Raw genomic sequence first — 23077 nt, 5'->3', positions numbered from 1 at the left:
CATTCTCACACACACAGATGAGGTGATTCAGATGGGTAGCATTACCGCAGCTGTGTGGCCACTAATGGCCTGCTGAAGTGATTGATAAAAGGCAAACAGTTGCTCCACAGGGGGACAGATGGAGCTACACCTCCCACTGAAGCTGGCACTCAAGCTTCAGAGGGAAACACTAGGGGGTCGAACTTAGCAAATGACATTATTGCTACTGAAATTATAAGCCTTGATCGTCACGATAAAACCGGAATGTAAATCTCACAATCAAACTATCATCAGGAAGAGACAGGTTCCTTTGATTACGAATCGCATTTATGTGATCATTTGATTTTTAGGCAAATGAGTTAAGTTAAAAGTTAAAAAACAGAATTGTCATTTTGGTTAACAGACTGTTTCTCTAAAAATCAAACTGCAGGAACGGGGATGCAGCGTTCTTCACTGATATGGAGATCAGAGCCTGAACAAATGCTATTGTGCAGTGTAGAAGGGAATGTCCACGCCATCCACACAAAGCAAACACTGTTCCACTCTGCTGTTCCCTCACCTTCACTCCCCTGCATTTTTAGCATTTTTATCCTCACTGCCTTTACACTTGACTTGTTGTGCTGAATTGAGGGACCAATTAGGAGCAACAGAATGCTTACATCGCCAATCAGAGCATTGCAAGGACCTTATCAGGTGCGTGTCCCATTTGCGTGGGGCACAGCCACCGCTCCGATTGTTGGTTTTCTGAAGATTAGTGTTGTCTCCCACTGAACCGAAAAACTGTCTCTGAAACTGAACTGAAAAAAAAGAAGTTTGCATCAATGACCCAACCGCTACAGTCTAAAAAAACTCACACCCAAAACCAAGCTTGCCACATATCAGAACAAATTAAACATCAAGTATATCATCTTATGTCTGTTCTCCAACGATTGACCTTCAAACCACAAAGATCCAACAAATCTGCCAGAGCAAATTCTTCCTGAGAGGCAGCCTGTTTATCACTGAATATCATTCAGAGGAGATTTCAGACTTCCAGGGTCAAGATAAAATGCTTTGTACATTTTGCTCCCGAGACCTCTGTCCTTTTACTTCTGATCTCAGCCACTGATCAACTGTTTCCACTCGCACAATAAAGTCAGTACAATCTCTTGTCTTGACCTCCAAAGACAATCCTCTTAACGGCCACATGCTGAAATCTGCAACTTTGTTACTTTGTGCCGTGTGGCTTGATAAGAGAGATTAATTGCTCTGTCTGTAATGCTTAGCTTGCTCGCTAACTATTTTTGTTATCTTTTGTTCTGTTTCTGTCTCTCTCCAGCACCACCAAAGTTTTTAAGAACCCCCAATGACCAAACAGGCGTGCAAGGAGGCGTGGCGTCCTTCATCTGCCAAGCTACAGGAGATCCACGGCCGAAGATTGTGTGGAACAAGAAGGGGAAGAAAGTCAGCAACCAGAGATTTGAGGTATTAGGTCTATTGTTCTGATGTAAAATGCTCGACAAAATGAGAATGCTCAGCACTGCTTTTGGCTCTGCTTGCACATAATCCATCGCGCCAAGCCTCGCTCACTTGCTTTTCGCCCTGACATGCCACCATGCATTAGCAGGCTCTAATAATCATGCTGGCCAGCCTTTTAAACATGCATGAGTTTTAATGAGCTAGTACACAAAAGATCGGAGGACAGATTTGTAATTAAATAAAAAACAAGAAAAGAGCAATTGGATGGAAAAAAAGAAAAAAAGAAAAAACAACTTGTGGTGTGACCCAGATACCTACATTAGCATCATGCCACATTTGCCAGCTTTATGCAAAGTGAAGGGGGAAGTAGCACTTTCACTTCGAAATATCCTTTTGCTTCGTGGCATCTTTATCTAAATGCATGTCCTACCCTCCTTATTTTGGCTGAAGCTTTGATTTCTGGTCAGCTTTAATCTGCACTTGGGCTCAATACCCATGAGAAATAACATCATCGCAGAACACTGATAAGATTTCTATTAATTTCTGTGTCACTCCTCGGGACCATAATGGTGTCACTTTTTTTTTTTTTTCTTTTTTGCTCTGCTCTAGATGCCATATTTGCTTGCTACTGCACAGCGGCAACGGCTTAACAGAGCTTGGAGACCTCTTCCCGCCTCTTATTTGCGTCTCATGCCCACAGAAATCTAATCTTATCAGAGTTCATCGCGTTTGCGTTGCACGACGTGCTGAATGCTAACACACTAATTTTAATTTGTTCGTTGCCTCACTGGGCTTTCTGGCTGCCACCATTCCACACCCATTCAATCACGTACTGCAGCCTCATCTTCTAACAAAAACCCATTTCCTTTTCAAACGCTCGCAACTTCCTTTCTAATTCGCTCTTCAGATCTGGCTAAGAAAGGAGGCTGTTATTTCATCACCTGCTGTCAGCTTGAATGCCAACGCCGCTGTAGCTCGGCCAATGCAATGAAAGTTAATTGTCAACTAACACGTGCACAGATATATTGTGAAGTTTAAAAATGTTGGTACCTGTAGGCCTCTGTGTGATTGTGTGTGTGTGTATGTATGTGTGTGTGTGTGGTGGTGTGTGGGAGTATGTGTGTGAAGCAGAGGCCTCAGGCCTATCTTTATTGAAATCTACCTCTATGCTTAAAAGACATTGAGTTATGACACAGGGCTTTCTAAACTCAGTGAGTATACAATATGTAGCATGCAAAAATAGCTGAATAAGCTACAACAAACACCTGTTTGTGAGCATTTTATGTGTCGTTCATCCAATACAGTCGGTCCTGTCTTTTGTACCACTATCTCACTCCATGGTACAACTGTCCGTAACCGTTTTTATCAAGCCACTTTTAACTGTTTGTGCTTGTTTCTGTCCCATTGACACAATCCAGTGTGATGCATTTTTCAAGAGATAGAGTGTTAACTTTAAGAGTGGGACATATTCAGATTTTAAATTTACTCCTCAGGCCTATATCCAAACAAAAGCTTTCTAATAACCTTCCCCATTCTTAAAGTTAGTCAGCCGCATCAGTTATTGTACCAAATAATGCAACAACAATGTTAAATTACACATCAGATCTAGTCCATGTACATGTCAGCACATGACAAAATGGATCTACTACATACCTACAGCAAATAAGATATAACAGTAAAACAAACTAATTTGCTAACCACTTCCATGTTATCTAAATAATGCACAGATCCTGATGCACTTGTACAGTATATAGCCACAATATTCACAAATCCACACAAAATCACTAGGGCTCAATGCAAGGTAGGCAGCAACGTCTGTTTATGTCATAGGAAGCACCTTGTGTCAGTCACCATCAGTGTCCTTAGCCAAATGTCTTCAGTAGTTTTGTTCTTTATGTCTGTTTGTTCTTTAATTTCTGCAGAAGGTCCCTCCCCCATTGTGAACAAAAAAATCTCCTTTAACATATCCTGTCTCTCGCACCTGCAGGTGATTGAGTTCGATGACGGCTCTGGTTCAGTGCTAAGAATTCAGCCATTGCGCACGCCACGAGACGAAGCCATATATGAATGCGTCGCCTCCAACAGTGTTGGAGAGACGAGCGCTACCACCAGACTCACTGTTTTACGTGGTAGGTCCTTCTCAGCAACCCCCCCCCCGAAAGAAAACAAACACACACACCACTAACATGCCCTTTTTCTCCCAGCTAACCAGGTAAGCTTGCATTTACTTGTTTTATGTCTGTCCTGTCCTCTTTTCTTTGTTTCTCACTGTCACACCACACAGTCAAACCCAATTAGAGACTCTGGTTACAGTCACGTTGTGTATTCTAACTTGATAAGATTTAGTCCATTAGCCATTTAGCCAAGTAAGTTTCCATTTCTAAGTGACTTAAGTCATTTGCATGCAGATTCCTGACACAATAATTAAGATGCCAGTTAAATTATGCAAATAGCCATCTATTCCTAGCCTGCGGTGGTTTAATGGAAAAGCTCGGCAATAATTTTCAAATCAGTCATTTTTCATCTCTGCACTTCAGCTTTGATATCCGTTTGACCATGTAGAAAATAAAGCGGTGGATGCTCATGTGATTAACAAGCATACAGTATATTGTTTATGCTAGTATTCTGGTCTCAGGTTGCTTCAAGGCCGGTATCTCTCAGTGACCAGTGGCTGTTAATACCCAGCACTCCTCTGCACACACATTTAACAATCCAGGCGGGAAAGGTCAGCCACTTTGTTTACTTCCAGCAAGCAGAGAGAATAAAAGTCAGATGACAAATATCAAGTTGGTTGACAGTGGCTCTTTTATAATAAGCACTGAGCAAAATTTTATCTTGATTACACACAACATTCCATTCTAAAGCAAATATGTGGCGGCCCTGAGCTCAAAAGGCTGCATAATATCTCTCTAAAACATGACTTGTTTGGCTGTGAAAAGAGAAAATGGCTTTAGAAAAAAAGCCTTGGGCTGCCTGAATGAGGTGTGCTCCATTATGTACCACAATTACACAACATGGCAAATGAGTTCCTATTGAGAGGGGTGCTTCCATCCTATAGAAAAAAAGCTGGCTCTGCGAGACTGTGAAACCCCTCCTCCCCTGCTTCTTATCTCACCAATGAGCCAACAAAAGGCCCTTTGCACTGTCTCCAGGGGCCGATTGAAAGAGAAAGGTGGCACGTTCACATGCAGCTCTCTCCTGTTTACTCTGAAGCACAAAGTGTGTGTATTTGTGTGTGTGCTCTCACATGCAATATTGTGCACATTTCGTCTTTCCTTTCGCTCTCGCTCTATCTCTTCTTTTTTTTCCCTCACACACACACACACACACACACACACACACACACACACACACACACACCAACAGATAGCTGAGGGACGGGAAGAAGCTGCTCTTCCCGGCTCCACGGCCTAGCATTAGCATGTTTATTACCATTTCCATTTTGCTCTTCTGCTCACTCTCCTTTCCCATCAATGTATTGAAGGTGAGTAGGGGCCTATCACGGACCAAAAAAAAATTGAATAAGCTTTTCTTTTTCAGCTTTGGTGATTTTAAAGGTGTGCTCCCTGATGTCGCATTGCCTTCTGTGGAAACACAAAAACCAAAAATATTGGCTTTGTGAATGATTTCGGCAATAATCTGCGAGATTTGTAAATAACCATAGGTCGTTTTCAGTAGCATCTATCACCACTTGCTATGACACTGTAGGGATCCAACCTATACCCAGTCTGAGCATTTGCATTTGCTAGACTGGTGTCTGGTTAGTCTTAGCAAGGAAATATTGTATGCACAGCTTTAATAGCAGCTGCACATAAAATATAGAAACATAAATACAAAGAAAACAATGCCAACAAAGGTATCAAGGATTATTGTGGTAAAATAAAATATAACTATAATTTGAGTTCACAATTCAGGTCTTTGCACTAGAGGTTATAACTTGTAGTTGTTGTAGACCTCCATAATGCAGTCAAATCAATTTCCTCCCTTCCCAGAGACAAGGACGTATTTGACTCCCAGGAAGTGGGGAGCAAACAGGAACTCTGCAGTCAGACTAGAGACCTGTATGAGCTTGGTAGGGTTACACCAGGTTACCTCAACCATGCATTATATATTATTTACGAGACCAAACAGTTATGTACTACCAAAATACCTACAATACAGTACACTGACTACAGTTGCTGCTTTGCTACTCATCATAGTGCACCTTGATCTGTCATTGTGAGCAACAGAATTGATTTCTCTCCATCTTTGGCTCTTTTAGTGGAGAAAACCAAAACTTGCACACAAATGTCTAATGCGGGATCAGAGAGATAAATAAATAAGAAAACAAAGATGAGTGCGACTACACCAGGCCTAATACATATAAAGTGTCTGTTCGTTTAGTTCATTTAGGCTCCAATGGTCTGTGGAAACGACTGCAAAGCATCTGTTGTGGGAAGCTCGCCACAGGGAGTGATGCCTAATTCCATGAAGGAAAAGCACATTGTTGTAATTGCCATGCTACGAGGAGAGGGGACTCGAGGTGACAAATCCAAAGTACTGGGGGATATTAGTATTCGGATGTGCCTCCAACTTGATGGGAAGCACCATTAGTAATGAACTTCCAGGCTTAGAGAAGCAATTTGCATGAAAGGCGAATCCTGAAACGTAATGATGTTCCAAGTCAAATCTGCCAAGCCATGACATGAGGTACAGGTTTTTCTATCTCACTTTTTCTTTTTGCATCCTTTGTTTTGGTCCAGTAGAACCAGTGCATTGAATCTAGTGGCATCTGGCAGTGGTTGGTTTGTCCAGTCTACCATGGTGAGCTCTATGTGTAGATATGAAGGGCTTATTTAAACCCTACAAAAAACACAAATGTAGTTAAAGGTGATTCTACACTATAACACATGATAGATATGAATATCAAATTCCATTTCTGCCAACAGATCCCCATAAATCCTACATATTGGTCCTGTAACTAGGAGACGATCTGGCTCAGATACAACATGTCTCTGAATAAGGGTTGTCTCTATTTGCCTGGTGATTGAGAAAGACAGGAAGGAGTTAAGAAGATTAAAATGAAGGAACAGCACATTTTGGGTGTCATGGCTAGATATGATTTCAGTGAAGTAATTTTTGATCTAATGTAGCCTATCAATGTGCTTCTGTCAGAAAAAATGCAAGTACAGTGGGAAATCTTTGCACCATTTGGCCATTATTTAGAATAAAAATGTCTGAAAATACAGCCAAAACAAGCTGGGGTCCAGACTCTCTGCCAGAAAAGTTATTTGCAGCAGAATGATGTGTGCATTTGAGTGCTGCAGTTCATGATTCAGGCATGATTAAGGATTTATATTGCATCCTCATACTCCCATTATGCTGTCAACAGCCATTTCCTGTGCCCCACACACAAGCGTGCAAACTTATGCAGCTGTGCACAACTTGACAGTGGGAGTGGAAAATGGGAAGCCACTCTCCTGTGACGGAAAAACAGAATGCATCATTTCCATTTGTATGGAATGGTGCAGTGGCACGGTCAAAGCCGTGTAGCCGAGACAGATCTTTCCACATACAATGAAAGAGCTGCTACATGATAAGTAATTTTTCATAGACAATGTATGCACTCAGCTCTTTGTCACTGTTATGAGAAAAATAGTTTCCACAGCTGCTTAATTTATATTCTAAGCCGAGTGAACTCATGTCCATGAAATACAGGTCAACGTTAACTGCAGGGAGCTGCCTGCATAGCAAAATCCTACAGAAAAGTGTGGAATAACTGATTAAAAAAAAAAACTCAAAATTGAATGCTTAATCCTACCCACTGTCATCTGTGTCCTTCTTCTGTACCATTTTCTAAATATGTAATGCCTTCCTTTTAACAAGAGCAGAGAGAGCGATGAACAAAAGCTGGTCCGTGTGCTCAAATTGCCTTGGAAGATAAACGCTGTGTCAGCTGTCTCGGACTGGCGGAGCAAGGGATGCAGTGGGGATGAAGCAAGTGACCATTGTAAAATTACTGTGCTTGTGATCAGTGGCTTGCGAAAAGGAGAGTAGGGGGCCGGCAGCTACCATACAATTCTCTGGTTTACTGGCCGGCGCTTTATAAATGGCAAGACCTGGGCTGCCACATGGAACACTCAATTTTGTTAGAAAAATACATTTTTCCTCAAAGAAATGGTGCCGTGGAAACATGCTGACTCACTGTAGGAGCTTAACTCTTTTCGCAAACACAAAACGGAGACTCTTAACTTCTTGAAACAGTATTTTTTTTTATGTCTAAAGGAATTGTATAACTGAAATGTCTGGTTCCCTATGAGGCATGATTGGTACTGATTTATCCTTTTACAATATCTAGGACTATCAAACTTGTCTTCCCGTGTCAGTAAAAGAAAACTGCATGTGAAGAAGCAGTCATTAAGTGTTCTTTGCAGCACATTTTTGTCAGAAACTGACATCTCACTGCAGCACGCCAGGACAAATAGTGACTGACGGCAGCCACCTTCACAGACTATCAATTATTTTCTTAGATGTTTCATAAAATATTCATGGGCAGAATTATTGCTTGGCTTGATGCAACTCTCCCCTCAATTCCCAACTTCATTCTCTCAATACGTCACCAAAATGAAGCACATGATGACAAGTTATTCATTATTGTAATTAAAAAGATGGAATTGACTGTCCTCTCAGAAACTGATTTCTTCTCCAAAATGAAAAAAGTAAAAGTAAAAAAAAAAAAAGGAAACACAAACGACCACACACCCACTTCTATCAGTATCTGTATAGCATGCAGGGTGATTTAAGACAAAACCACTGACAACAAGATGGATGGTGGACTGTAAAGTCTGCATAGCGTGTGAGAAACATCTGCTGGAGCCACAAAGACACTTGGACTGCACTCTGAACATGATAGATAACACTTTACATGCTGTGGCTCTGTATTTGTTTTAATAAAAGTAAACACAGCCTCCTCAATTAATAATTATTGATTCAGACAAATGAGGTGTGTGTTTATTTCCCTTCACTGGTCTTACATGCTATTGTTCTCCACAGTGACCCCACAGTGCTGCCGGTGTAATTAGGTGCTCAGTGATTTTAAAATGCAAATTGTTTCTCACATTATCTAGAGGTAAACAACAGAGTATGGTAAAGACAGGTAGGAACATATTTTCATGCCTATCTAAATCTTTGCCCTCGTCATGTAAAAATGCACAAATACATACATGGCAAATATCATTTAGTAATTTGTCGTTGAATACATTGTTTGCAATGAAAGAGTAAACACGAGCAGCTCTACCGCAGCACTAGCAGTGAGTCTGTAATGACTCAACCATCAGCATGCAAATACACTCACAACTGTAATGCCAACCTGCATCTACTACACTATTTTGAGCCAGTCAGGAGATAAAAATTTGATCCATTGTTTATTTTTAGTTTTCATTCAGCTTAATACGTATCACATGAGTCTGTGCTCAGTGCATTATGCACCATACAGTAGCAATTTTTATGAAGGAGTCTTCCATTTGCCAGGCTTGATGGGACGTAAGGTCATAAAATGAGGAGAGTGTAAGTCTGAGCCAGGTATAGTCGAGGGGTGCTAATGTTAGTAGCTTTGATCTTAGCTGCACTCAAGTCATTTTCTACTAGATTAATTGGGTACTGCAGGGTCATCCCTAATGCATCTAATGATCTTGAGAAACTTTTCAAGCTGGGTACGGCTGCTCGCTAATTACAACCAAACAACTTTGGACTGAGAAAAAAAAAACTATGTGGCAAGAATTGATTTTTGGGGTGTAATTAGTTGTCTATACATTATTACATTCAGTACAGCAAGGATGAGTTCAGTGGATAATTAGATGTTATATGGCTGTATGAAGGGAAGAGGGGCACAAAACCTTACATCCTCTCATCACAAGTTTCATCAGCTTTAAAGCAGCTGTCACATAGGCTCAATATAGTAATTTCCATGATAAAAACCAAGCCACCCACTGCGCGCTGCGACACCCACCGTCACCCGCACTCACTTTTGGGTAAGATGCCTGTCTGCTAAATTTGAAAAGCCTGATATAACCCCCGTTTTCCATTAGGGCTCTTTGAAAGCCACGAGGTCCTTTGCGCAAGATGTTAGCGAGCATGAATAATCTCCATAGTCCCCTCTCCTGTAGCGAGCTTTTAGCTATGTGAATTATTGAAGTGGCTGGCGCTAGGTTTTTGCCTTTCTCAGGGAAAACGCTAACTTGTATGAAGACGGTTTCCTCAGACATTCATACTGCACGTCTCCTTGAGTACTTGTCTGAGTCCGATGATACCATGATCACATGGAGAAGACCCGAGTCATGACCCGTAAAGATATAAGGCACGGTCATGCACAAAAAGCAACGAGTGATTAAAGCTCAGAGGATTTTGTGTGGGCCCTCTGACAGCTGATAGGATGTTTTCTTCAACATGAAATATTACACACCTCCTCACGCACAAGCAGTTGCAGCAGTTGAACGGCAGTATAACTTCAAATGCCACCCAAACCCACCCCCTCCCAAATCAGGCCCATAGGCCAACTCTTGCCCCCCTAATAATAATAATAATAATAATAATAATAATAATAATAATAATAATAATAATAATAATAATAATAATAATAATAATAATAATAATGAAAAATAAATAAATAAAATAATAATAGTAAAAAAGGATAATAATAACAGTAATAATAAAGTAGATGATAGTTAAATACAGTACTGAAGTAAATAATAGAAAAATAAATTAAAACCATAAAAAATATAAAGAAAGTTCAAAGCACAGTAAATTACATTCAGCAAAGGTCATGATATTGGCTTGGTCTTACAGGTGTGGTAACAACCAACAACTACCGCTACACCATTGACAGTACTCAACCAGTTAACTGTGAGAAGTTATCCAGATATGTTTTAAAGTCACTCCAGCATTTTTCAAAAAGATGGGGTTTCTTTTTCACATTGAACATAATTTTTTCAGAGGCCATGTACGATGCAACTTCCTTAAGCCACACTGAGACAGTGGGTGGGTTTTCACTTTTCCACAGTATGGCAATACATTTATTTCCAGCAATTAGGGATAGCCTAATAAAACGTGTTTTCCTTATCCTGTTAGCGGGTAAAACAGATAAATCCCCTATAGCAAAATCAATCTTGGTGAGTGAGGAATCTCCACACCAAAATATTGGAAAAAGCCTGACCTGCATGCCTCTGAATGTATAGTACATAAAGGTTAATGAAGCAGCTCAGTGTCGCACAGTTTTGCCTTCTGTCTGGTAGAAAGACTCACCTGGTTGCTGATACTCTCTTGAGCCCCTGCCGGGTCCTGCTTCTGGTCTTGGCCTCTGTCAGCTGCCCCTGCACAGAAAACAATGAATCCACCTTAATTGTAGAATTTTTACACAGAAAAAACATAACGAGAATGACAAGTTCAAGAAACACACACATATACTTCATTAAACTTTGAAACGCCAAGCGTCATAGAGTCATCCCATGTGGGCGTTAAGAGGGTAAATAGACACAGAATAAGTCTGAAGTATGAAAAGAGAACAGATGTCTGACAGTATATGCTTCAACGTGACAGGAGTGTCGGTGAGAATGGAGGCGTCTCTGAGGAGAAGCGTGTTGTTGTTTGTATATTCCCTGCCATGTCCTCTTTATTTGTGAATGCTTAATGCACTCAGGAGAATCAGATAAGGGTTGATGGACTGTTAAGAAAAACATGAAAAAATACAAAACAAAAATTAAAAAAGGAAGAGGAGGAAGAAGAGGCTTTCTAAGGTGCATTTTGTGGAGAATAAGCGACATCCATGTTAGCTTTGTGTTTGGCAAATAGCTCAAAGCGTTGTCAACTAGTTTTTTCCCTCCTCCTTTGAATATTCCTAATAATAACAGGAAAAAAATGCTGATGGCAGATAAGGAGACAAGAGCAGAAGTTTTTTTTTTTTCTCTCCCTCTTCCTTCCCCAACTCTAAATAAATGGGACACTGTTTTCGGAAGTAAATGGAATCATTGCTCAAGGTAACAACCAGCAAATGGAATATGCAAAGTGAATTCCTGAAGAGGGAGGGTGAGGGACAGAAGGGAAAAATGCGGGAGAGAGACAAAGACAGATCGAGGGAGAGTCTTTAACATCAAGCATCTTTTTAAGTCTCAGATGAGGCGTGACTGGATGCAGGCAGATGAAGTCGGTGAGTAAGGCAAACGCAATAGACAACGGCAGTGTGGCGGAGAGGAGAGACATGATTGGAGGTGGAAGAGGTCTGGAAATCTCTCCCTCTCCACCTCCCCTGTAGGTGATCTTTCCTCAGAACAGTACATCTGGCTGAGCTGACATGTAGCCTGTAAAGCAAGAAGAGGTGGGGGGTGGGATGGGGTGGGATGGGGGGCATCTGAGCGTAAACGGAGCTTTGTGCCTGGCTTTGTGCCTGCCTTGCTGCCTGCCCAGCCAGGCCTTCACAGAAAGGCCCACTCTCCGCCCTTCCTGCTTCATCTCTCCTTTTCATCTCCCTCTTTACCCATCCATTTTAGCACTACCCCTAAGGGGCATCCGACACTAACACTCTCTCTCTGCTTTCATTCTCTTCCTCCCACTCCCTTCGCTTATGTTGTAAATGGAGGAATATCACAGCTAATCCGTCATGTTTATGAATGACATGGGGCCTAGGGAGAGTCGGGGTGCCTTGCCAGAAGTGGCGTACATCTCTGTTGCATGCCCTCTGCTTGGCTGATCCAATCTGCCCCAGCAGCAATGGCCATAAAAATGTCTGTAGGGGATCGCAGGCTTTGGCGAACACAAGGTGGAGTCTTTTTTAACGCACAACTCCAGCCGTTTGTGAGCAGGATGCACTTTCCACAACACTTTTTCAAATCAAATTCTCACAAAATTCTAACCAACTGGAATCTCCCTTGACTTAAATGTAGGTCTTTCCACCACAGTCTTCAAGGGAGTAGTGGACACTCAGAAATCTCAAAAGCAGCCTGAGAATGTCAACAATATGGTTACTCCCTTTGTAGCGAAACATGAAAATTGCAGGTGTGCGTTCTGTCTCTCATAGTGAACGTGCTTATTTTCACTACTCCGTGAAGCACTGTCTTATCCACTGAAGACATGCTTGTTGTTTTACTCCTCTCGTGGTTTTAAGTGTTCAGGAAGAAGTCTCATGAAATACTATAGCCTACCATGACAGCGGTATGTTGACTTAGAGTTTCACAACTAGTTCTTCAGTGTCACTCAGAATGAGAAACGGCTCAGATTGTTCATCTGTGAAGGTTTTTCTAGGGGAAAAAAGGCCTGATGATTAATAGATTGATTCTACAATGCTTTCCTCATAATCTCAGGCATTAGGCGAGGGTTGTTAATGACAAATAAGCAGCATTCAATTAATTATACAATCTCAAAGGGGGATTTATGGGAGAAACAATCAGCACAGGGCAAAGGGGGACAAGATGCTATTTTTCACTGAGACAGAGTGCTGTGAACCTTGGGTTAAGAGAGTTTTCTGCACCTTCACCTTCCCCCTCCTATATTTCGTTGCGACGTTCATCATCTCAGAAAGGAACACACTGGATAGTATTTCACAGTCCATTCCTATTTCGCTCCTTCGGGCAGCGAGGGTAAAATAAAATTTTAGTGGATACTAGATGGTCCCTCGTTGTCTGCCCTCAGGTTTTAGGAGTTTTCTCAAAGAGACTGCATTTGTTCAACAAATTACTGAACTACCTTTTAGAGGCACCAAGATAGGAAGACTTAATGCCACTTTGTGTTGGAGTGTGCCTGCTCCTCTTAAAACTCTATTACAGCAAATTGGAATTAGCTGTTTGAGCCAACTGTAGCACATTCACAGTAATATTCATTAGCAAGCTCTATACCTGTAGAATCAATTAATGAACTAAAGTGAAACATATTTTCCTCGACCCAGCAGCAAACTTGTTTAGTTTTACTAAAGTGCCATATTTTCCACTGCTCTCAGAGCTGTTTACAGGACCACATTAGTAAAAATATGTCACTGATGTTCTAGTTTTCTGAAAGCCCTAGAGATAGTAAACTGAGTTGCAGTCATTTGAACAGCCTTGATGTCAGTTTTCCTTGTAGTTTTTCACAACATTAGGAGAGACGCCTTTTAACCACTTCACTGATTTTACTATGAAGATTGAAATATAAATTTGCATCTCTAGTGAAGATAAATAGATCAAGGCCCTTCTGAACAAATGTAAACTCACTTGGCTCAATACAACTGGATTAGTTCTGACCTTCAAGTCCTGTACAGACACATGTGTAAACCTGAACCTGAAGGCAGTCATGCTTTGTCACTTAACATTTTCTCAACACAGTTCGTTTAAGGCTTCGGAACATAAAGAACTGTGGCCCCAGGCATATGATTGGGAGGTACTTTCACATTTGAGCTCGTCAGGAGTCTTTTCCAGTCTGGGCAATCACCAAAAACCCAGATATCAGTCCACATACATGCCACGTTTTAAACCAATTTGAGGGTTGACTCGGAGTTCACTAGTCTGTGAAGCCTCAAAAACGACTCAGGAAGGTGATGTACTGTACACCGCACACTACTGTGTGCTTTATTAGACAGAAGTGCGGTGCATTTTGTTTTCCATTATTGGATTACTTAAGCAATATCTGCCCATTGCAGGTGCCAGGAGGCTTATTTAGGAAATCTGGCTCAAAGGAAGCTCTAGGGGAAAACCTAATCTTATTTAGACTGGACAACATATGTGCCAAACAGCACTGGGATGTATCAATGGGATAAATACAGGGTTTGGATTCTCTGAGGGCATTTAGAGAAAATTCAGACATCTCTATCTGTCTTTTTTTTTTTACTCAGCAGCGATGCACAGTGCTAATGCACTCTGTGTGCTTCTCTTAGTTGATGCTCTCTTAATCTATGGCTTTACTTGCCAATCACGGATGATACCTCACGCTCTTAATGTTCAGGGTCAGCCCTTTCACTTGCATTTTAACTATTCCAAGTATTTGGCCCAAGGCACTGCTGAGACATTTATATGCACCCATCAACGTCCAGGCATGTGTGTAGTTAGGCTATAAAACAAAAAAACCACCTTGCATCAAATCCAGGTCTGGGTCTAAAGGCGGCATCTGTGGAAAACAGTATCAACTAGGAGTGAAATGAATATAATCTCACTAAAGTAGTAATTCTGCAGTAAATTTAATCAAAATCGTGAAAAGTTTGAAAAATACAAGGTACATAAAACAAAATATTAAAATGTTCCCATGGTCAAAAATGACTGTGGGGGCAAGTTTCACCTCTGCTCCAGTTTATGGGCAGAATGATGGATGGAGTGTTGAGTAAAGCAACTCAGTCTGTGCCCAAGTTAGAGATAGTTTAACCAAGCTGCAGGTAGCTGATAAAGCAAAGGGTGGGCTCAGATTTAAAACCCGTCAATCACAGGTTGCTAGATTGTGAAAGTACACCTTTTTACCACGTCGTAAGGCAGACCTTGTAAGTAGAGCAAGGAAATCAACAATGATGTGGGTGAAAGTGGCAAAACGTTAGAGAGAGGGAAAGAGGAAAAATAGAACAGATGCCGTCATAGAATTGGCACAAAATGGAATTACTGCCTGCCTTTGTTAATCAAGAGCTCTTACGTTTGGTTGAGTAATTTTGTTTGTGTGAAAACAAAAGCATAATTAACAGTTCCCTCTCCCATGCCAAAGGAAAAAAAAAAATGAATACGTCAGTTGAACAGGAGCCGAACAGAACATTTTGTTGAAGAGGATTCAGGTCGTCTCTGAACGGATGTATTAACTCAGCTCGCAGCAAAATTTTTGAGAACTGTAAACAAATTACACCGGACAATGTTTCCGTGCTAATGTGTTCCAAATCAGCAAACTCGTTCTGAAAAAGAAAAGAAAAAAAAAAAGAAAAGTTTTTTTTGCCACAAAGAACAAATGTTCATGAAGACACAAAAGAACTCATTACAAACTGTTTATGACCATGTATATGTGGTGTGTACAGTTCCCCATCCAGTCTTTCATCTTTCACCTTACATTGTAGCCATGAAAACATTTTCCTCATTAATCACCTCTGACTACTTTATCAAACACCCAGTCCTAGTTTAGTCTAGGCCAACCAATGCATTAGCAGAGCCATGAAACAAGTCGATTCCAAATGTTGTCCTTGTGAGCAGTAACAGTGCTGTATGATTAACATGATTAGCAGCCTAACTCTGCTAAATTCCCCCATCTTATTTCTCACTTATGCTGGATATTTGAGCATGGAAAGCGCTTTAATCAGTGTCCCTCAACTTTGAATTATATGCTATGGTGTGGTGGGAAAAAATGGCTTTGGCTCAGGCTGTTGGGAAAAATAAGAACATACTGTGACACTACGTGGGTAATGTTTTGCGGCTCGATTTTTTTTGTGCCGGCTGAAATCTTATCTGGGGAGGAGTTGTGAGAATCAGATTGATTCCTTAACCGGCCAAAAATAATCTTAAACGCAGAGGAAAAAGGAGTGTAAAATGTGAGAGTGTCATACTTGAAGATGTCGGCCCTAAAATTCCCACACTTCCTTAATCCAGGGTCTTTGGCTGGGGAGGGGATTCTCAAACAACAATACGTCTTGACACACACTTTTCTCCACTACACTGCCACCGCAAGTGACCTGTGACAGCCTCTTTGAAGAGATTGTATCCACTCAAATACGTCCAACAAATATATCTTATTATGGCCTGCAGGGATTTTCCCAAAAGAATAACCTCAACCGCAGGGTGAAAAGCCTTGTTCCGCTTGGAAGAAAAGGGTCAAACCAAATCCAATCCTTGTGCAGCAACCACAGAATTTAAGCCAGAATGTGACCGGAAAGGTTTATGTTTTTATGGCTTCACTTGGACAGTCCAGTGCAACAAAATGTTCATTTTCCTCTCCAATTTTTTTGTAGTTACTGAATAATGTAGAAACCAAATGTGATTTCAGTGACATAAACCAGCATCTCCTAATCAATGAGATTTACACTTGGTGCCCTGACCATTAGGATTATTTTGTGTTAAATTCCTACTGAAGAGTGTCATTATTTCTCCGATATTACCAGGCCCACTTTGAAAATATTAGCATATATATTATAGACAAGCTGTCAAACCCACTCTACTTAAACCTTTAAAGCTGGTGGCTTAACTACTTACAGTGTTACAGTAACAGTATCAATATCTGGCAACAACATCTCACTGCAAAAAAAAGCTCTGTAGAAAAGCGCTGCTGTGTGTGTGTACTGTTCAGTTTATCATACCACATACTTTGCTGTGCCTGTTGTCAGGTATCATTGTAAAGCTTGCTCTCCTGAACAATGATGTAGGCTCCAAAAATTGTTGTTTCCTCTGTATCTGCAACCAATCGTAAAAGTATGATTTACATTAACAATCTTTAAAGGCCGTTTTCTCAAAATAAGTTTTTCCTCAGCACTTAGAGACAACAAACCTTCCAGTTTTATTCCTGTCTATATTCTGAAGGTTTTTACAGAGGGGATTGTTGATATATCATTCAAAGCCTGATTAATACAACGTTTTGTTCCTAAAAAACAGGGCAAAATTTGATTTTTTAGGGCTGGTGACAGTATTTTCTCATTTACAGAGTGTTAAAAAGAGATATCCAAAATCTTCCTCTGTAAAAACTTCTGACACTAATATGTCAACAAAATAAAACAACAATTTTGAAAGTAGCTTTACCCATTGTCCAGATTTCAGTTCTGGAAATGTATGCAAAATAGCACATACTGTATTTCATTAGATATTGCCTCATTTACATATTTAAACATACAATTTTATTATTTTGTAATACAAAAAAAATACTTGTCTTAATGTAAGTGATAAACTTGGGAAGTTTCATGGTGATATCTGTTAGTTTTTTTTTTTCACTATTCACCTGTAGTGTCTCGGAGCCACTATCACACAGCTGTCTGTTTGAGCACAAGTCAAACTCAAGCTAACAGCCTGGCCTTAAGTTTACCGTCTGACATCTCTATCTCTCTAATGAATTGCTCTCCATAGATGTAACTGCATTAGGCCTGTAATACCTTGTAAACATCATCTCTTACCGCATACACACAAGTGCCTTGCTGCAGCACGAACTGAGCAAAAATGTAAACACTAACTGTTCACAACTGAATGTACCTTTATCTGCTGAGACTCAATTAGCCTTATTTAATTAGAACCTAAACAAGGAGGACATCACTTGAGTTTCTTGCCTAAATCACTCCACAACAGCAGGTGAGAAATTCACTTTGAACAGAGAGCGTGAATGTGTGTGTGTGTGTGTGTGTGTGTGTGTGTGTGTGTGTGTGTGTGTGTGTGTGTGTGTGTGTGTGTGTGTGTGTGTGTGTGTGTGTGTGTGTGTGTGTGTGTACTGGCAGTGACTGCAGTATGACGACAAATTGTGCTGAATTTATGCTGCATTTAAGCAACATTTTAGGGAGTGAAATGGCCACCATCACACACAGCAAATGTGATTTCCCTCTTGCTCATATTTTGTATGAATGATCAATAGATATAATCTGCTAATGGGTTGAGTTTACATCCAGTGGCCTTATGTCTCCAGCTAAAATCTGCTCACTCGGGTACTTTTTGAGCCAATGTCCTTTTTATACCCCTCCCATACTTGGCACCACACACTCATCCAGCCTGATAGCCTGGTAGTGGCTAATGTGTGCAAATTGTCATTGGGAGTCTTTTTATATCAAGCACCAGTGCTCAGCACTTCTCTAGAAGGTGACTTCAGCATTTCTCTCCCTTCCATCCCATTTAATGTGTAGATCCATTGTTGAATATACAGTATGGGTCTGTAAAGCAGAAACTGCCCTTGTCTTAGACTGTCCTTGAGATTGCAGTTCTCAGCGAGGTGGAGTAAGGAAGTGCCGGAAATCTGTAAAAGCTTTTCTTTTTTTTTTTTAATTCCACCTTTCAGCTTTTAGCTTTGACTTTCAGATGTTACACAGTGTAGCTTGGCATACAACCTGAGTTCCCAAACCATCTTAAAACCTCAAATTTGTGTTTTTTCGAGGCCCAATCTGTTCAATACAAGGACCCAATATGGCATAGTCTGAGATGCAGCTCAAGCTTGATCACTGTCACCACCACGATAAATTGAGGAACTAACAGGCTATACAGAAATTCAAAGAATTACAGTGATGACATACTGTCTCGCCAGCGGTACAGGAAAACATCATAGTATTGTGTAAGTTGAAGGACATAGACAGGGACTTGTTTCTGAGTTGAAGGAAAATGTATACATTGAATCACTTTGAATGACACTACTATATGTATATCCATAGAAATAAAATAAAATAAATACTTTTTTTTCAGTATATCAAGGACCCATGGGGACATTGATACAACATAGACGCATACACAGTGCACAACAAGCACACCAAACTTTTCCAATTTCCCGTCCTGTTACAATGCTGCTCAGAGTAATGAATTACCGCCTTGCTGATGATTTATGTAACCACAAGTAAAAAACCGCACTCGTGACTATTTGGACCTGCAGACATAGCACATAGGAAAAATGTGTTGATTAATTATTTCATTCTCTACTTGTAGCAGTTTGTCAATAACCAAACTTCTCCAAAAATGTGCCACAAATATGTTGTGGCGCCAATTAAACGGTGATTAATCTGATTTAATCTTGGTCTCTTGTAAGGAAAATGCTGCAGCAGCTCGGTTGACGTGAGCTGTTAATCACAGCACAAGCTAGCAAATGTGTTGAATTCCCCTCCTCAATTTATTATCACAGCGGTAATTCAGTTTCTAGTAGTAAATTAGGTTTTAGCTGAGGGTTCCAAGAAGTTTGGGAAGTACATGTGTTCATTCCTTTTTTGGGGGGTGGGGGGATTCTTGATGTCAAGTTGTAAGAAGCTTGGGAAGTGCATGTGTTTATTATTTTTTGGGGGAGTGGTGGTGGTGGCGGGATTCTTGATTCTAGTTGTACAAAAGAAAAGTTTTTAGATATCTCACAGTTGATGTCATGACATTGTGGCCATTCTCGATGAGCATGAGTGCTTCATCTGTAAGCAGCTATAAATTTCATTTCTGGGCTAAGCAAGAATGCATCAAAAGGCCAGAAACCTTTGGAACAGATCATTAATTTTAAATGCACTGCCTGGAGTCCTATCAGCCGCCTGCACTGGAACTACAGACTATAGTATCATGTAACGCATTCTACTGGAGGGGGAAGATGGGTTTGGTTAACGTGCCCTTTGTACACTTGACCCATCCTCATGTTTTATGTTTCTCACAATTTTAGTGAATCATACTGTAGTTTATGTAAATCAGACAGAAATACTATGGGATTACTGGCCAAACATTACACAGGATCAGGATGTTGAAAAGCTACCACGTTGACCAAAGCTTCAGCATTTACAATTTAAAATAAATGTTGTCGTGCACCTTCCTCTTTTCTCCTTCGAGCTGAATAAACACAGACATGTTATATTGCAGAATGAGAACAATTCTTACTTTAAAGAGCTAAATTATGATCTCTTAAGCACTTTGTTTTACAATACATTGCAATTTCACAGGGGTTGCTTTTTAGTCTGCATGGATTGTCACATCCAATTACTATATTCAACACACATCCCTGCTCCTAGGCTTGCTGCTGGCTATTGTGTTTGATCAGGTATACTTTTGACTCACTGTAGAATCGACTAATTGTCTGTTCGACCTTGAACAGGCTGAAGGGAGCTTGGACAGGAGCTACCTTGTACGATTAATTCCTTTCTCCTCCTCCCTGTCTTTCTCCATTTGAATGAGCACCTTTGAAAGTGAAGTCCCTCACATTAGAATGTTCCCTCATTTCTTGATAGTTGCTAATGTGGTGCTTTTATAAAAAGACAGGTGGTTACAAGTCAACCTTTTTTCTCCTTCTTTTCATGCAGTGTTCTTCATATAGTGTGTCCCCCTCTGTGTAATGTCCTTTGTCAGTACATGTAAAAATGTTTCACATCATGTATGCATGAATATCTGAGCACTCTTCAAAATAGTGTTAATTATAAATGCGGGGAACAGAGAAATGGGCATTCATTTCCATGTGAAGGATGAATACAGTACACTTTTGTGTGCTCATTTGCACTTTATAAACAGATTCCATCCTGAATATGTATACCTATCTTTTCTTGAAGCCTGTTAAATGAATATCCAACATTAAAAGAATACACTGTATCACCACATCCACAAACCGGAGTGGTGAGAATACGTTCCTCCTACTTAACTCTTCTACTTTAAATATGGCCACTGTGTGACTGAGGTCAAATCACGAAGTAGTTATTGTTTTAATGAGCAGCACATCAATTTTACAACAGGCAAACATAGTGCCAGACACCAACTTTAAGCATGAGTAAAGAGAGAGCATCTCTCATTACCTTAATGGCCACTGAAAGGAATAACTATAGCATACATAATATATTGCCCATAATTTCAAGGACTTAGTGATTAAGTGTTCAAGGAAGCACGGGCCAAGATGATGTAACTAACAACGCGCACCTGCCCAGAAAATGACTAGCGTTGAAATCGTTACAGAGGATTGGAACTCATCGAAGCAATTCGTGAAAAAATAAAAAAAATAAAAAAATAAGATAATATTTCTGTGTGATTGGCTGTTTGAAAACATGCCACAAACAATACACTTCCATCACTGTCAAAAAACTTTAGTTCAGACAGGGACAGAGTTGCATTAGAAAGTTTTTGCAGTTCAGTCTGAAGTCACTCATTTGTATTACAGTCTATTTCTGAGAAGATTTACCCATTGAGGTGGCTCCTCATGCCAGATAGCCAAAAGCGTTGTTGGAAGGTGGCCACGATTGTCGTTTGGCTGTGTGCAGGCTATGGCATCTCAAAGCTGTTTCCAGACTGATGTCTCCTCATGAAAATTTAATGAAGAAAGTGTTTCCAAAAAGGTGCCGTTTACAAGAGCAACGGAAGACACTAATTAGCCATATCACAGCAGGGGAAGGAAAACTTAAAGGTGCACATAAACCGGCATTGGCATTCAAAATAAGCAGGTCTTGTTTCGGAGATTAACACTTAGCTAACATTGCACAGAGGCAGACATTTTGCATATGTGCTTCATATGGTGTGTGGAATATTCGACTCTGCAGCCTCTCAAAGATCATTGCTCACTGCAAGCCAAAAATACTTCCTGTTCAGAGCAGTGGGCTTCAGACAAAGCTGCACCGGGCTTTGATTTTCTTTGTTTTGCTAAAAGAACATATTTAGAGCAAAGAGCAATGCGAGTTATCTTCTTTCACATCTCAAACTGCAGCAAGATTAAGCCCGCCCTTGTTCAGTCAGTGAGTTGAGACACAGGCAGGAACAAGACAGCTTATACAACACAGCAAAGCCACCTGCCATCATCAAAGAACATCAAAGCTCCACCTCTCCTGGAGACACGTGTAGCCAGTGTAGCTACTGTGCCTTACTTTCTATTATGAAAGGGAGAATTTGACATTTTGAAAAAATATCCTTATTTGCCTTCTTACAATGACTTAGATAAGAAGATCAAAAGGCGACTGTTATCATATCTGTCTGTAACAATTTGCTTAGTTTAGCATAAACACTTGAAATAGATGGTGGCACCTACTGTAGCTTACCACCAGCTCTGAAGCAGTTTAATTAGATATTAGTTATAGCTCGTTTGTTAAATCCATACTAGCTGCCAAGTTAAGCAAACCTGCCTAATTGGTGGACAGATATTTTGTCAATATATATTTGCCTACACAGCGACCTCATATTGAAATTATAGTGCTACAACAGTAATTTGGGAAAGAAATCCCATTTACAAAACTACTGTGACCATTTACACTGTGGTCAATGGTTGCTTTAACTGTCTTTGAGATGAGTCAATAGAACTTGATTTGAATCCACCTGTGACAAATTAAGTTGACTATGCACTTTGCATGAAAAGGCACACACCTGTCAGCACAAAGAACAAGCTCCAATAAACTCTCTGTAGACCTCCACAATAACATTGTGACAAGGATCAGGGTGAGGATATAAAACCATTTGTAAAGCTTTGAGTGTTCCCGTAGCACAGTGGCCTCAATAATTCTAAAGAGTAAAGTTTGGAATTAGAGGACTCTTCCTAGAGTCAGCTGCCAAACGGAGCGGGTCAAAGGGCCATGGCCAGGCCGTAGCAGCAATGGGCCTTGGTTAGGGAGTTGAAGAAGAACCTTAAGACAAGGCTTATAGAACATCAGATGGCTTCTGCAGAGAGGGAGGAACCTGTCAACCAAGCATGAAGGACGGTCATCTCAGCAGTTCTCCATCAGTCAAGGTCTAGACATAAACTACTCTTGAGTAAAATGCATGGGACAGATCTCCGGATGTCATGATGATAAGCGCATGAGGAAAAGGAGTCTTTGATCTGATTAAACAAAAACCTAACTGTTTGGGTAGAACTACAAACACCAAGCACTATCTGGCTAACAGCCCAACACATTGAAGCACCGTGATGGAAACATCATACTTCTCAATAGCACTTCCATCTCTCAGAAACGAGGGAAGGATGAATGCAACAGAATATAGAGAAACCCTGCTCCAGACTTGGCAGCATAATAATGACCTGTAGCATTCAGTCAAGACAACACTAGAGAGGCAGTACAAGTCTCAGTCTGTCCTCGAGTGGCCCATCC

The 23077-nt window shown here is 40.6% G+C and overlaps 1 protein-coding gene across 5 annotated transcripts in view; it reads left to right on the top strand.

Annotated features, from left to right (window-relative positions):
- LOC311001766 (receptor-type tyrosine-protein phosphatase delta) overlaps window positions 1–23077 on the top strand; it is a gene marked incomplete at its 5' end in the record, with an annotated part of 99879 nt that overhangs the window by 22306 nt on the left and 54496 nt on the right. For all 5 annotated transcript variants that reach the window (XM_083992901.1, XM_083992900.1, XM_083992904.1 and 2 more), the window contains 2 exons: window positions 1298–1443; window positions 3425–3566. In XM_083992901.1, coding sequence (XP_083849027.1) covers window positions 1298–1443; window positions 3425–3566 — 288 coding nt within the window. The remainder of the gene's footprint in view (window positions 1–1297; window positions 1444–3424; window positions 3567–23077) is intronic.

The sequence above is a fragment of the Trachurus trachurus genome, assembly GCF_905171665.1.
Source record: "Trachurus trachurus genome assembly, chromosome: 18".
In the NCBI taxonomy this organism is placed as follows: Eukaryota; Metazoa; Chordata; class Actinopteri; order Carangiformes; family Carangidae; genus Trachurus; species Trachurus trachurus.
Note: the sequence above shows the minus strand (reverse complement) of the source record. Positions and strands in the feature narration are given on the sequence as shown.